This window comes from Kogia breviceps, chromosome 19 (genome assembly GCF_026419965.1).
Source record: "Kogia breviceps isolate mKogBre1 chromosome 19, mKogBre1 haplotype 1, whole genome shotgun sequence".
Lineage (NCBI taxonomy): Eukaryota > Metazoa > Chordata > Mammalia > Artiodactyla > Physeteridae > Kogia > Kogia breviceps.
In genome coordinates, this window is record NC_081328.1 from 11,576,238 (window position 1) to 11,591,747 (window position 15,510).

General features: G+C 53.3%; 1 protein-coding gene across 9 annotated transcripts in view; it reads right to left on the bottom strand.

Annotated features, from left to right (window-relative positions):
• Window positions 1-15,510, bottom strand: part of RAP1GAP2 (RAP1 GTPase activating protein 2) — a 224,809-nt gene that overhangs the window by 72,923 nt on the left and 136,376 nt on the right. The window contains exon 1 of one of the 9 annotated variants that reach the window (XM_067022134.1): window positions 79-149. The exons of the other annotated variants lie outside the window; for them this stretch is intronic. Coding sequence (XP_066878235.1) covers window positions 79-105 — 27 coding nt within the window. The 5' untranslated portion in view covers window positions 106-149. Of the gene's footprint in view, window positions 1-78; window positions 150-15,510 lie in introns of those variants that run through there. 9 annotated transcript variants of the gene reach the window in all.

Sequence of the window (15,510 nt, forward strand, 5' to 3'; positions counted from 1 at the left end):
GTTCTGGCTCCTCCCTGACCCAGCCGCTCCAGGCAGCCGGTGTGGACAGGCGCTGCCCCATAGCCCGGATGCACTCACCAAAAGGTTCTTTAAGAAATCCATCATCCTCCACCAGTGCCTTCCCCGGCGAGTCAGGGGGCCCTGACTGTCTGTCTGAGCAACACTGTAGCTGTGGCTGCTACCACCCCAGCTGCTGCTGCTTCTGACGTTGAACAACTTCCTTAAGATTAAACAAGGAACTGCAGGATTTGGGTGTCCGCCCAGAGCTATTATTCCACACTGACTAGACCTGACCTTTGACCCCCTCCTTCACCAGTGCTGTTTTTCTGGGGAGCCCAGGGCTGGTGGAGCCACCACACATCATACCTAGTAAGGGCAAGGGGTCCATCCCAGGGGAGAGGCACCATGCCACCATTTAGGGGTGTGGGAAAGTCAGGGTGTGGGAAGCATTCCTGTGCTTCCATCCTTACCTTTTTTTTTTTTTTTTTTTTTTTTTCGGTCCCGCCATGAGGCATGTGGGATCCTAGTTCCCTGACCAGGGATCGAACCCATGCCCCGTGCACTGGAAGCACAGAGTCTTAACCACTGGACCGCCAGGGAAATCCCTCCGTTCTTATCTCGAGTGAGTTCTTAATGCTGCTGGCCTGTGATGCGTGACGAGAGGAAAGACTGGGGCACAGGATGCTGTGGGACTCAAGGCAGGCCCCACTGGCTTGGGGCCTCCATTTTCCATCTGCGAATTGAGAAGCTCCATGTGTAAGGAGAATAAAAACGAAGCAGAAGGGCTTCCCTGGTGGCGCAGTGGTTGAGAATCCGCCTGCCGATGCAGGAGACACGGGTTCGTGCCCTGGTCCGGGAAGATCCCACATGCCGCAGAGCAACTAAGCCCGTGAGCCATGGCCGCTGAGCCTGTGCGTCCGGAGCCTGTGCTCCGCAACGGGAGAGGCCACAGCAGTGAGAGGCCCGCATACTGCAAAAAAAAAAAAAACGAAGCAGAAGAAAGAAAACAGGTGCCTGCACCTATAAAGGCATTCACATGGCCCTCACAGAGCCCCAAACTTCCTACTCAAAGGTTTGAAGAAACAGCTAAAAGAGCAAGACATGGTTCCTTTGCAGGTGGGGCTTGTAGGAGGGGTCAGAGGCAAGGTGAAATGCTTTCTTTCACAAAACAGCCTGGGTTTTGTTTTTTCATCACCGCATGTATTATTTTGGTTTAAAAAAATTTTTAATGTGCCTTAAAAAAGAGAGTGATCCTCACGTCCTGTGGCTATCCCACAAGGAAAATTAAAAATAAATAAAGCAAATGGCTTGGGAAAACTCATACTGCATGTACGGCCCAGGGCCCAGAGCTCAGCCCAGGGCTCACCTGGGTCTTGGAGTCTCTTCCAACACTAATAAACACATCACATTTAATATCCACCCACGACCCTCCGTCCCGTTCCAGCTTTGGGAGAAAAGCAATGTCCCAGCTCAAAAGGAAAGGAATGAATTTTTAAATCCCTCAAAAAAAGGCAGCATGGTGTGGAAGAAATAGCCCTGGACTTAGTGTTCAGCAGACAAGGTTTTAACCCACCGCTCTGCACCTTACAAGCTGTGCAAGGCTGGTTACTCAGCCTCTGAGCCTTAGTTTCCACATCTGTAAAATGGAAAAATCTGACCCACTCTGCACAGCGGCTGTAGGATAAGGTATGGTGTATATAATATGTCCAGGGAGGGTGGGGCACAAACACTCTCAGTAAATGGCAACTATGATGATCTTTATTCCTTCATCCCAGTGCAGGCTCCGGACTCACTCTTCATGCCCCAGCCCCCAAGACAGTGTGAAGAGTACCCCACCACCTGCTCAGCCAAACCCAGGAAGCCGATCTCCTCTCTGCTTTGCCTCCTCCAGCCCAGCCTGCCGCCAGACACACAGCCCACCCCCTCTGTCCAGCGCAGCCCCATCCTGTGCTTGTTTGAGCCCCAGAAACCACAACAGCGTCTGTGGGAGATCAGAGAGGCCAGGAAATGTCCCCAGGGACTGGGGGAGGGCACAGCTCAATCGAGGACAAAGAAGGTCTTGGCATGAGTCCAGCCCTGGGGGCTTCAAGTGACAATGAAGGTCAGGGAAGGGGGGAAGGGGACAGGCTTCTAGGATGTGAACTGAGCCATCTCACACATTTGGAGGAGTCACGTGCTAGAGGAAACCCTGGCTACAGAGAAGGCTGGCAACGTCCCTTCCAGCTCTTACGATTCTGATATAAAAGATCATGTTAGGAGAAGAGATGTGATCAAGCTCACCAGCCTCCCTGCCCCCAAAGGCGTCCCGCTGGGCTGTCCCTAACAAGCCCTTCTCTCCTTCCCTGGGAGAAAGGAACCCTGGATAAGGCTCCTGCATCCTCAGTATCCTCCCTGCTCCCTCCCACACCTGCTTCTGGCTCATCTGCATTTCTGCTCTGGGCCCCCCCCACCCCCCACCCCCCACCCCCCCCTGCAGCCAAACTCTCCAGGACATGCCACATCCAGAACACTTCTGCAAGGCCCTTGGCCACAGCACACCAGGGCCCAGGAAGCCTTGTGGTCCAAGCCCCTGCCTCTGCACAGGAACACATCCAGAGGTGGCGAGGAAGAAGACAGATAGGCAACTAACATACTGATTCCCTCTGGGCCAGGCACTGGCTCAGGGCTGGGGACCCTGGGAAGAGCAGCCTCAGTCCCTCTCCTCCTACTTACTCCCCTTTACTTGCTTGACTCCTACTTGTCCTTTAGGCCTTAGCTTGGAGGTCACCTCCTCCAGGAAGCCTTCCTGGCATCCACCCCTCCCCCAGGTAGTATTCCCATAGTATCCTGCATATACCCTATCGAGTCACTTATCTCTCTGCATTATAATTTCTCATTTAATTGTGTTTCCCCCACTTCATCTGTTAACCTCAGCACCTGGCACGTAGGTGTTCAATAAATACTTGTTGAATGAAGGACTGAATAAAGGAACTGACTTCTGTCTAAAGACTAAGACAATCACAGAAGTAAATAATTAGAACTCAATAAAATAGGAACAGTACTGGGGATGAGCCAATGCCTGTATGGACTCAGAGAGGAGTGGACAATGGCTGTGCTGCAAGGGAGGGACCTTCCAAAAGGGGCTACTCTCCCTATTTTGCAGATAAGGCCATGGAGGTGCAAGAAAATCAAGTCCTGCATCTCGGGACACACAGTGGTAGAACAGGAGTCAATATCCAGGCCCAGGATTCATTCCCACTACCTCCCACTTGACCCTTATGATAATCCAGGTGGGGAGGAGGTGAGAAATGAAGCTCAGAGATGGCAATTGACCTGCTTCAGGTCACACAGCCTGTTAGTAGCAGAGCCAAGTGTTCTAGGTGAAAGAGGGGATGAGGTGGAGAAAATGGAGAGGAAGAGGGGGGACAGGGAGGGAGAGAAGATACGTGTGTTGGTGCTATACTCAGGGGGCAGGAAGGCGACTCCAGGTGAGGAGGCCCACAGTCCTTGGCAGGGTCATGAGCAGCGGTGGTAGCATGACCCCACACTGGTGGCCCCTCCAGGGTGGGTGAGGGGTAGGGCAGTGCACACGCCAGGAAATTGAGCCTGAGGACAGGCAAGCACAGGAGAAGGAACGAGGGCCAGAGAGACCAACAGCCGTTCTAGTGGGACAAAAGTGCCCACTGACCACTGGGAGACGGGAGGGAGAGATTAAGGTCTGAACACATTTCCCCTCCGTCAAATTAGCCTCCAAGCCTCTGAATGAGACCTCTCTTCCTTCAACACCAGAAAACCCACTGTTAAGAATGCCCAACAGGAATTTGATTATAAAAAACCCTGCCCGCAGCAAGCCCACTGGGATCAGCAGGGTTTCCTTCCCTGCCTGTAATTTCTCACCAGCAGCTGTGGTCCGGTAAAACGAGCACCGGACTGGGAATCAGACAGACCAGCATCCAAATCCCAGCCCAGCCTCTGGCCAGCTGTGACCTCGGGCCCCATTCTCGTCATTTGTAAAGTTGGAATAATGACCCCCACCTTCCTGTTGACAATGCAGTGAGATGACAAATGTGAATGCACCTAACACGGGGACAACAATTGATCAACAAATGTCGGCTGGCTCTAAATCTGTTGGATTTATGGGATTAATTTTGTGACGGGAGCAGCTGACGTTTACTGAACTCTCACTATGGGTGCCAGGCCCTTGACAAAGTACTTTACATGCATGCTCTTATCTAGTCCCCACGAGCACCCACGAGGCAGTCCCTATGACCATCCCCGCTCTCAGGCGTGAAAACTGAGGCTGAGAGTTAAATAACTAGTCAATAGGTGGCATCAGCGACGCAAACACAGACAGCCTGCAGCATCCAAGCTTTGAACCACCACGCAAACAGGGCTTGGATACGCTGTTCAGAGCAGCTGACCGGTCCACCAGAAGCGGGATGCTCAAATCCCACCCATCCTCCCTCAAGTGTTTCTGAAACCCCTCAGTCAGAATTCCCAGAGCCCAGGACTCGATTTGGGTATCATATTCTGTTTGGGGTTTTTTGTTTGTTTGGTTTTTTTCAGCCATGCCAGACGTTTTGCAGGATCTTAGTTCCCCGACCAGGGATTGAACCCGGGCCCACAGCAGTGGAAGCACCAAGTCCTAACCACTGGACTGCCAGGGAATTCTCCTTATATTCTGTTTTATCTGAATGGCTACTAGGACTGTCTGATCTTTCCCCTTAACTGAAAACTCCTGGCAGGCAGAAGCCACGTGTGCACACCCCAGAGTTGTACACATGCCACATTTCGTCAAATTTTGAATGCCACCCATCATAAGATACATATTATTTTATGTACCACTAACAAAGCAAAAACACCACCACAGTTACAAACTATGGCACTATCGCTAGTGAAATGCAGCCTGATTTCAGAGATGTTAAACGAGATGGGGGTGGGGGGAGTATGTCTTCACAACGATGAAATACAGTAGCAGATACTCGGTAATTATTTGTACTCAGTAATTATTTCTCAGGGTAGGAGAAAGAATGCTAACTTGAAATCATAAGCCTCAAGTTTGTGTCTTACCAGCTGGCTAAGGGGAGAGGGCTGCATTTCTCTAAGACTCAATTTTCTCATCTCTACGGTGGGCAAAATAGTTCTTCTCTTCCATTGTGGCTGTGAGAACCAGGAGAGCTCAAGAAAGTGCTTTATTAGCTGTCAAGCACTGTACCAACCTACAGTGTAAACAGCATGAAGAGGAGACAATGGGCACCCTCAGAGGTTATAAGCGACACCAGCAGACCCTGTGTGTGTTTGCAAGAGGCTCTGTAAGCGTGTGGCTGCCTTGGAGCAATCCAGCCCTGTCTTCTAGGAAATAACTGGCATTGCTGCTTCCAAGCTGACCCTACCTTGGAACCACTAGATCCCAGCCCAGCACTGGTTAAGGAATCACGGTGTGCACACCATGGAGGCTCTCCAAGCCAGGCTTTGGGGCGCCAGTTGGCAGAGCTTCTGCTTCTGATCCAGTCTGTGGCCTGAAACTTCCAGTCTTCCAACAAAGTTGGGCTCAGCTTCAGGTCTGAGCCTCACCGTGGGGGGTGGGGGGGCTGGAAAAATAGCCTATGAACCTCATCAGGTTATTTGAAATAAGCCTTTCTGGGTCTGCAACAGGGTGAACTGGAGGGTTAGGGACCCTGCGGGCGGCAACAGCCTCAACAAAGGCTTGGTGGCCGAAAAGTGAGGAGGAGGTGAGTCTGGCTTTGGTCTCACCAGTGGCCATACCTGTGGCCCAGGCAAGAGGCCCAGGCCCCCCTGCTTGCGTCTGTCCAGAGGAATAGGAAATAAAGCAACACCGAGGCTGAGAAGGTAGGACCGAAGAGCAGTGTTGGCCTCCCAGAAAAATCTCTGCTTCACTCCCAGCACCCTTGTCCCTGAAATGCAATGGCTGGTGCTCCACAGCTGTGTCTCTCCGAACTGGCACGGGTGGGTGGGTGTCTGGCTGAGTGTCAGAGGCACGGCTCCCTCCCTCCATCACACCTTGGTGGTCCTTGTTCCCCAGGCAAGGTTCCTGCATAGCAAGCATCCTTCCGACTTCTCCTCACACATTACTACACTTCCTTCCTCTCTCCCTCTCCCTTCCCCTCCCAATTCTATCCACTTTCCTGCTGGCTCTTGGAGGGTAGAAACTGCAGCCATGCTACCAGCGCGCCTGGACTCTGGGTTTGCAGCAAGGGCAGCAGAAGCCCAGCCACCACCTCTCCACCTCTCTCTCCACAAAACAAGTTTTAAGAACCAAAGGATATGAACATGTGTGTATATGTGTGTGTGTGTGTGTGTGTGTGTGTGTGTGTGCATGTGTATCTGAATTACTTTGCTGTACATGCGAAACTAACACAATATTGTAAATCAACTATACTTCAATGAAAAAACTAAAATAACCAAGCACTAAGGACCCTGGGACCGATTAGCCTCCTCCCCTAATCCTGGCCCTGATGTGTACCTGGGAGAGAAAAGAAGCTGCAGAAGCTCCTGGGTTTGCCATTCACAGAGAAGCCATCACAGAATGCATGTGGAACCTGGGGCCCCCCAGCAGACCCTGCTCCTCTTCCTTGATCCCAGAAGCTGCCCAAGGCTCCCCCTCCAGGTGCCCCCACCCATAGGAGTGTCGCGGTGCTCCTGGCAGAGCCTAGTGTCATCTCAGGGACCCATGAACATACCCGGCTACCGCTGGGCAGGTGGCCTCACGCTGCCAGTCACGTGGCTGCAATCGGGGCTCAGCTGACTCATCTCCAAAACAAACATTCATCCTATTCTCACTACCCAGCTCACCCCTAGGGCAGTTTGGGCAAGACTGAGTGAGCGCAAGGACGCAACCTCACTCATTTCTAAAGTAGGAGGTGCCACATACCAGAACATATACCATATACCAACATACCTTCTCCACAGGCCTCTACCATCTCTGTGCCTCAGTTTCCACACTCACTACGGAGTATGCAAAGTAGCCGCTCTCCCTTCCCCTATATCGGGGCTGAGCTGTCGCCCCAGAGAGACCACTAGGTGCCCTATCACCAGCAGCAAGCTGTTTGCTGCTGCCACCACCCTCCTGCCTACGAAAGGTCCCAAACGCACCACTTCTATTATAAGATGAAGAAAAACAAAGCTCCCCGCCCCCCATGCTGGCATCAGCACTGTTAGTAAGTAGCAAAAACAAGGTTTAGAGATGATCTGAGTCAGAATTTCAATTATCTGTGCTCGCCTCCACCCAGGACAATAGGTTACTGGGATTTCACTGGGACCAGTCCCTTGCCTAGCACATAGCCGATTCTCATCAGATGTACCAGGCTGAGAACTGAATAAATCAATACATGCTCTGTGCTTGGCTGAGCAAAGGGCAGTATCAGAAAAGAAGTCATGGGCAGCTGGCAACTTTGGGGGCTCACGCTCCCGGATGTGCCTGGGAGATGCCATCCGAGGCATCCCACCTCAGCCCTGGGCAGCCCCTAAAGGACCCCAACCTGCCCCTCCCCAGATGGCAGGAGATGGCAGGAGGAAGGCCACAGGGGGTTTCATTTCAGACTAATCTGCAGGAAGGGGATGTTTGCAAATCGTACGTCCTTTTCCTTCCCCATCTTCTAGTTAATGATCACCTAAATAAGTACTTGGGTCCCAACTGATTCTTTGTGTGTGTGTGTGTGGTACACGGGCCTCTCACTGCTGTGGCCTCTTCCGCTGCGGAGCACAGGCTCCGGACGCGCAGGCGCAGCGGCCATGGCTCACGGGCCCAGCCGCTCCGCGGCACGTGGGATCTTCCCGGACCGGGGCACGAACCCGTGTCCCCTGCGTCGGCAGGCGGACTCCCAACCACTGCGCCACCAGGGAAGCCCCCAAGTGACTCTTACAGTCGGTCCCCGAGCTCCAATAGCCTGATTATACATACACAGCACGGGGGACTGTGACGCTGAACAGCTCTCTTCCCCATAAACCATATGTCAACTAACACGACTGCCCTGCCCCCCTTTCGCCAGCTGGGGCTAATGAACGGGGTGCTGGGGCAAATACAGGCCCTCACAAGGTCTCGGGTAGGGCCGTTGGGCTGCCCGTCCCAGGCCGAGCTATCCTGGCTGGGAAAGCATTGGGGGGCGAACACACGCCCACCAACCCAGAGTCCCACAGCGCCCACCTCCGAACAGTCCCCCCAAAGGCACGATGGTACAGCAAAGAGCTACCCAGACATTCACATTCACCCCACGTAAACACTCACACAAACACACACACCTAGTCCTCGGGAGGCTTATGAGCCACCAAGGCAAGGACCGTTAGCCAGCTGCACACGCCCTCCTGCTATAAACAGTTATCATCTGTTGCTGTTTGCAATCTGCCTGCCCAGTGGTCCCCTCCTCAAAAGCAGACAGACAACAAAGGAGGCACGCAGAGGGAAGGAGGCATGAAGTTAGAGACCTCAGCCTGCTTCTCACAATCCGTCCCTTTGCCACCAAAAGAGATCCGTGCGTCCAGTAGACGCTTTCTTAAAAATTTATTCATTTTATTTATTTAGTTTTGGCTGCGTTGGGTCTTCGTTGCTGCGCGCGGGCTTTCTCTAGTGGCAGCAGGCGGTGGCTACTCTTCGTTGCGGTGCGCAGGCTTCTCATTGCGGTGGCTTCTCTCGTTGCGGAGCACGGGCTCTAGGCATGTGGGCTTCAACAGTTGTGGCACGTGGGCTCAGTAGTTGTGGCTCATGGGCCCTAGAGCGCAGGCTCAGTAGTTGTGGCGCACGGGCTTAGCTGCTCCGTGGCATGTGGGATCTTCCCGGAGCAGGGCTTGAACCCGTGTTCCCTGCATTGGCAGGTGGATTCTTATCCACTGTGCCACCAGGGAAGTCCCTGGTAGACGTTTTGGAAGTAGTGCTGGTGCCTGGCTCAGAGAGCTGGTGTCACCTTTCAGACCTTCCCTGAAGCTGTAGTCTGGGCAGGACCGAAACACAGCAGAGGAGCCTGTGAGGCTGGGAACATGGGACGCCTCTGAGCCAGGACTGGTCTCCCCTAAGGAGGTCTCCAGGGACACCCGAGTGGGGAGGATGGAAGTGGGCACAGTGGTGGGGCCCCAGTTCCTGGCAGCCTGACCCCCTCGGTCTGCCCAGATGGCTTAGCAGGCAGCTGGTGGGCTTGTCACTGCTCCCCAGTTCCCCCCAGCCTACCGTCTGGTGTTGATGGTATAAGCCACAAGGGGGCCACGTGAGCCATAGGGAAGTTCCAGAACCACAGGTGGAGATCCAGGTAGCTCCCTGCTGTGTGGACGGATGTGGCCAAGACAGATGATCGCAAAGCAGATCTATCTCAAGACAGCTCTGGCCTCTTCCAGTCCCCGACACACTTCCAGGCTCCTTTCAGCTCCCCAAAGGGCAGGTGGCATGCTCTGGTCCCAAGACACAGCCCCGTTTACACTGAATTGGGAGTTCCTTTGGCCACATGGCTATGCAGAGGGAAGGGTGAGTTGGAGGCCAGGGAGTGACCAGTCTGAAAGTGCCACCAGGAGGTGAAATCATGACCCTGCTCTCCCAGGCCTGAAGGATAAGCCATGCAGAAGGAAGGTGCGTTCGTGATTCTGGCTGAACCTACACGGCTCGGGCTGGGCACTCACCCTCATGACCATCCCCTCCTAGAACCACCAAGCAGTCTGGATCTGTTCTGCCCAAGGAAACTGTGTGCCGAGTGGTGAAGGAAGCCTGGTGCCTTCGAGGAGCAGGGTGGCCATGGGGTCCTAGCTACCAGGAGGGTAGCCTGACTGTACACATGGGAGACCCCACTTCCAGCTGGAGCAGACAGAGTCACGGTCTTCCTACGCCTGGCCACTCTGGTCAGCTGTGGGATTATGCACACCTTAAGCAACAGGGCCTTCCTGCCTCCATCAGTCGATAAATCTGGCCCCGCAGCTCCCCTGAAATTGCTCTTGTCAAGGTCACCGGTGACCTCCATGTTGCCAAATCCCAGAAGAACTTCTCCCCTCATCTTCATCCCTTAGCACCACTTCCTCCTCCCTGCAGCGTTCTGGGGTTCCCCTCAGCTCTCCTCGCAGGCTCCTCCTCCTCTGTAGAGACCCGCACGGCTCAACCTGGGACCTTCCCTCATCTCTGTCCCTGCTGCCCTCCCAGGGTACCCATCCATTCCCCTGAATTTAATTCCATCTCCATGCTGCTTCCCCTACATGAATATCTCCAACCTTGACCTCTCCTTGGACCTCCAAATTAGCGTCTCCAAATGCATGCTTGCTTTTTACACTTTGCTGTCTCATGGGGATCTCAAACTTGGCATGTCCAAGATAGAGTCCCTGATCTTCCATCCTGAACCTGTCTCTCCGCAGGCTCCTCCTCAGAAAAATGGGACCAAAACCTACCCGTTGCTCCAGTCTCATCTAGGATGATGAGACATCAAGATGCCTCCCTTTCCCTCGCCTCCCAGGTCCAATCCACCACACCTCCTGTCGTCTCAACTTCCTCACCGTAACCCTAATCCATCCATTTCTCTCCATCTCTACTGCCAACACCCTCCAAGGTTCAAGCCCCCTTCGCTTTTTGCCTGGACTAGAGCCACAGCCTCCCATCTGGTCTCCCTCCTTCCACTTCTGCTGATCTATAGCCCGTCCTCCACGTGGCAGCCAGAGATGAATCACATCACTCTGCTGATCAGGACCCTTCCCAAGACCCACAGGCCTGGATGCTTTGCCTCTCGGCAACCTCCCCCGTCGCTCACCCTACTCCAGATGCACAGGCCTCCTTTCTGTTCTTCCAAAGCGCAGACACACAGATAGCAAGGACCTACTGTACAGCATGAGGAGCTATATTCAGTATCTTGTAATAACCTATAATGGAAAAGAATCTGAAAAAGAACATATCTAGGACTTCCCTGGTGGCACAATGGTTGAGAATCTGCCTGCCAATGCAGGGGACACGGGTTCGAGCCCTGGTCTGGGAAGATCCCATGTGTCGCGGGGCAACTAAGCCCATGCGCCACAACTACTGAGCCTGCGCTCTAGGGCCCTCGAGCCAGAACTACGGAGCCCGCGTGCCACAACCACTGAAGCCTACGCGCCTAGAGCCCGTGCTCGGCAACAAGAGAAGCCACCGCAATGAGAAGCCCAGGCGCCGTAAGGAAGAGTAGCCCCCGCTCGCCACGACTAGAGAAAGGCCACAAGCAGCATCGAAGACCCAACGCAGCCAAAAATAAAATTAAAAAAATAAAAAGAATATATATATATACATACAGGGTTGGCCAAAAAGCTCATTCAGGTTTTTCTGTAACATCTTACGGAAAAGAACGAACTTTTTGGCCACCCCCATATTTCTGTATAACTGAATCACTGTGCTGTACACTTGAAACTAACATAACACTGTAAATCAACTATACTTCAATAAAAAGAAGAAAAGGAGAAAAAAAAAGAACAGACTCTTCCCTGCCTCGGTGCCTTTGCACTTGTTATATCTGGCACCCAGACACACCCCCAGCTCTTCACACGGCCATTCCTTCTCATCTTTCAGGGCTCAGCTAAAATGTTACCTCCTCCAGGCCTTTCTTGAGCCCCCAGGCAAAGCCATTACTCCCTCCCACAGACACAATATTCTCGAATAGCACCCTCGAAATGATGCCCCTACCCAAACACCATGTTTGTGTCTCTCTTCGGGGCACTGATGGGAAGCTGCTATTGTCTGAGGACTTTCTTACCTACCGTCCGTCTCCCTCACTGGACTGTAAGCTCCGTGTTCACAGGAATCGTGTCTGCCGGCTTCCCTGCTGTGTCCCCAAGCCCTAAAGCAGTCCTTAATCCATGGCAGGTGACCAATAAATACTAGCCAAGTAAGTGAAGGGATTTCAGTGGCACTTCCACGTGTAAGGTGTTCTTGTGCGGGAGACCAAGCAATACAAACTCCTGCTGGAGGAGTTCAGGGAGGGCTTCATGAGGGAGGTGGCATCGAAGCTGCACCTTTGAGTGAGGAGATTTAGAAAGAAGGAGGGAGGCTGTGGTGTGGGGGGTGAGGAAGAACCCCAAGCAACGGAAGAGGAGCAAGCACGAAGCACATGCTGGGAAAATAACCAGCCTCACCGGCTGCAGACCACCCACTGCTGTCAAATGATCCCTGCCAGGAATGACCTTACCAGGACACCAGCCCAGGGTCTCCCCAGCCAAGTGCCGGGAGATGCCCCAAGCAGGCATTTGTGCACCTCCAGCTAAGGGGATGCTGGCCTACCTTCTCACCCCACACAGAGGGAGTGGGTCTGCCCTCCTCCCCCATATCCCACAGCTGCTGGGACCCCTGCTCCTCCTCAGGAGAGAAGGGAGCTGCCTGGGAACAAGCCACATGATGCTTGGTACCCTGCCAGTGGTCTTTGGGCCTCAACCAGCATAATGACTCTCCTTTTAGCAGGACCAAGGCTTGCCTGCGAAGTGCCTTTGTGGGAATTAGAACAGGGCACCCCTCTGGGTGAACCAATTGGAAAAAGGCATCCTTCCCTCTCGTCAGACAGCCCCTCCCAAGATACCCAGTTGGCCAGCAGATTGCCGATCTCAGCCCCCACTCATCCCTGACGCTGGGTGCCCCGTGCGGCCCATGCCTTCCACGGGGGCGTGGCCCACCATAGCAATCTCTCTGCAGTCCGAGGCAGCATCTGGAGCAGCCGCCCCCAGATCCCCGTGCTCCACCCCAGTGGGGGAGTCCAGGCTACGCCAGGCTCTCCCAGGAGTCTTGCCCAGGTGACCAGGGTGACAGTCGTCATGGGGCCGAAGCTGTAACTCGCCCACCCCTGCCCGTCCCTCACAATAGCCGATGGCCGATTCCCGGAAGAGACCATCTGGGTCTTGGTGATGCCTCACCACCAACACACACACACACACAGACACACACAGACACACACAGACACACACACACACTCATGGAGCAAGGAGAATTAGAGATTATCGGTGCGCTGTAAGGCCCTGCTCAGGTGTTTACCCTCCCGGGGATATTAAATGTTAAACGTGTGTGCCTGTTTACTCTCCCCGCCAGAGCCTTGCTGGCTACCCCGTAGCCAGGCAACACTATCTGACCTGGGGGACCAGGAGGGGGACTTTCCATGCCAGGCAGGTCACCTGGGGAGGGTTATCTAAGCACGGCTAGTCTCAGCACACAAAGAAGTGCCTCTCTCCCCTCCCACTCCTTCCCACCCTCAGCCCCCAGGTGACCTCACACCCACAACACACGGTCCACTCTAACAGCAAGAAGCAGAGGGTGGTCCTGCGACGGAAGTGGTGACACTTTAGCACGGGATCTGTTAGAAGCAGATCGCTGGGATTTGGTGTCTTTATCAACCTGGTGGCCAGCTTTGCTATTTCCCTGCCGACCAAACTGAGAGCCAGCAGGCTGAACTTGCAGGGAGAAAGATTCAGGCTAGATGGGAAGAAGATGAAGACGTATGAATGGAGACAGGCCATGGCACCTCCTTCCAAGGGAAGACCGGACAACGCCAAGTCAGGGCTGGAAGCTCACGTGTGTCATTTTTTTCCTCCATGAGGGGTTGCCTATCTTTCCACCTGGATGGGAGATCGGCAAGTTGCCGACTGAAGGTAACAAAATCAAGGTCACATCTCAGCTCTAGATTGACGATGTGAACACTGTGTGACCTTCTTTTCTCCGTGGAAAAGCTTAGGGACATGTGACATGCCTACCCTTCAAACCCCATGGTCAGGGGAGGACAGTTGAAATCATATAATCAGTCATGGGCTCACAAAGCAATGAAATCGGGCAAGCAAAGTATCAGTCACAGAATCATAGAATCCCACAGATGGAAGCCCTACTGTGTGCTGGGCTTCTAGGGTTTCCACTAGGGGTAAAAAAATCTCCCCCATTTTACAGATAAGGAACCCAGGTCTAACAAGACCCAGCCTCTCCTACTGAACCATGAAGGTGGCCTGAGCTAGTCATAGCTGAATAACACCTACCTACAAAAGATGCTCTTGTCCTTAATCCTCAGAACCTGTGAATATGTGAGGTTAATGGTGACAGAGGGAATTAAGGTTGCTGATCAGCTGGCCCTGAGGTGAGAGGAGGATCCTGGATTATCCAGGTAGGCCCAATATAAACAAAAGAGTCCTTATAATAGAAGGAGGCAGAAGAGAGAGAATGAGAGAGATGGCAGTGTGTGAAGGACCTGGCCCAATCAGTGTTGCTGCCTTTGAAGACGGTGGAATGGGGCTGGGAGCCAAGGAATGCAGGTGGCCTTCTAGAAGCTGTAAAAGGCAATGAAACAAATTCTCTCCTAGAGCCTCCAGAAGGAATACGTCCCCATGGACAGCTCGATTTTAGCCCAATGAGACCCATTTCAGACTCCTGACCTCCAGAACTCTAAGATGATAAATCTGTGTTGTCTTAAGCTACTACGTTTGTCATCATCTGTTTCAGCAGCCATAAGACACTAATACAGACCTCTCGACAGATATAAGTCCAATATAACCACGGGCAGGAAGGAACTCTGACACTCTAGCCCCACGCCCCTGCTCTGCAAAACTGAAATCTTCTGTGACATATTCACAGTCTGGGATGAACGTTATTTTGATATTTTGATAACTGCCTTGAAGCTCTTTGCTGATCTTCAGGAAACCAGGTGTGGACTCTTGACCTTGAATGGGCCTGGGACCCATAAGCAAGGAGGAAGGCTGCCCAAGAGATGGCAGAGGACCATGCCATGCCAGCAGGAACTAGGACCCTGCCTGTCCATGACAACTCAGGCTGGACCGATGACCTGGGAGGCCTGGGTTTCAAGGTTCCCACCTCCGCTGCCAGCACTAACCTCAGGTACCCCCAGGCTCTGGATCCATGGCTCAGCTTTGCTCTTGGGGTGACAAGGCCCATCCCTGACACTTACTGAATCCTCCCAGGCTTTGAAGATCCACCTTCCTGCTCTTCAGATCTCACCATCGTTCCTGACCTGCTTTCTCCTTCACTATTCTAATGTTTGAGGGACCCACCTTTCCCCAACCCCAGACCCCAGGACACATCCCCTCATGGAGAAGTGACAGGGAGAGGATCGTCCAAGGATTTTCTGCTTTTCTGAGTGTACCCAGGCCATCCTTGCTTCCACACCCAAGCAGGGACCACCAGACCACTCAGTGGAGGTCATGTCCCTTCTTGGGTCACTCTTGGAGATGGTTTCTGGGGCTTTGCCTCCTCATAGCACTCATACCCTCAAAAGGTGGACATCACATCTTCCCAGTTCAACAAAGGGCCATCAAGCATGAGGAGACGGAGCTACACAAGGCATAGCTCCTGTCTCCTACATCCCACAGCCGGGCTCTCCCGACCACGGAATAGCCACCCCAAAGGGACCCTCAAATGCTGTCCTGAAACCCAATTGGACATCCACAAGGCAGTGATACTGGGAGCCATCAGGGGGTCCAGTGGATTTTCAGAATCATCACCTCTGGGGCGAGATGCAGTGCTGGTCTCCTCTGAGCCCAGGCCACCCACCAGGGTGAGGTCCTGGGAAGGGAAAACTCTAGAAACAGTAGCAGAGCATCAGGAAA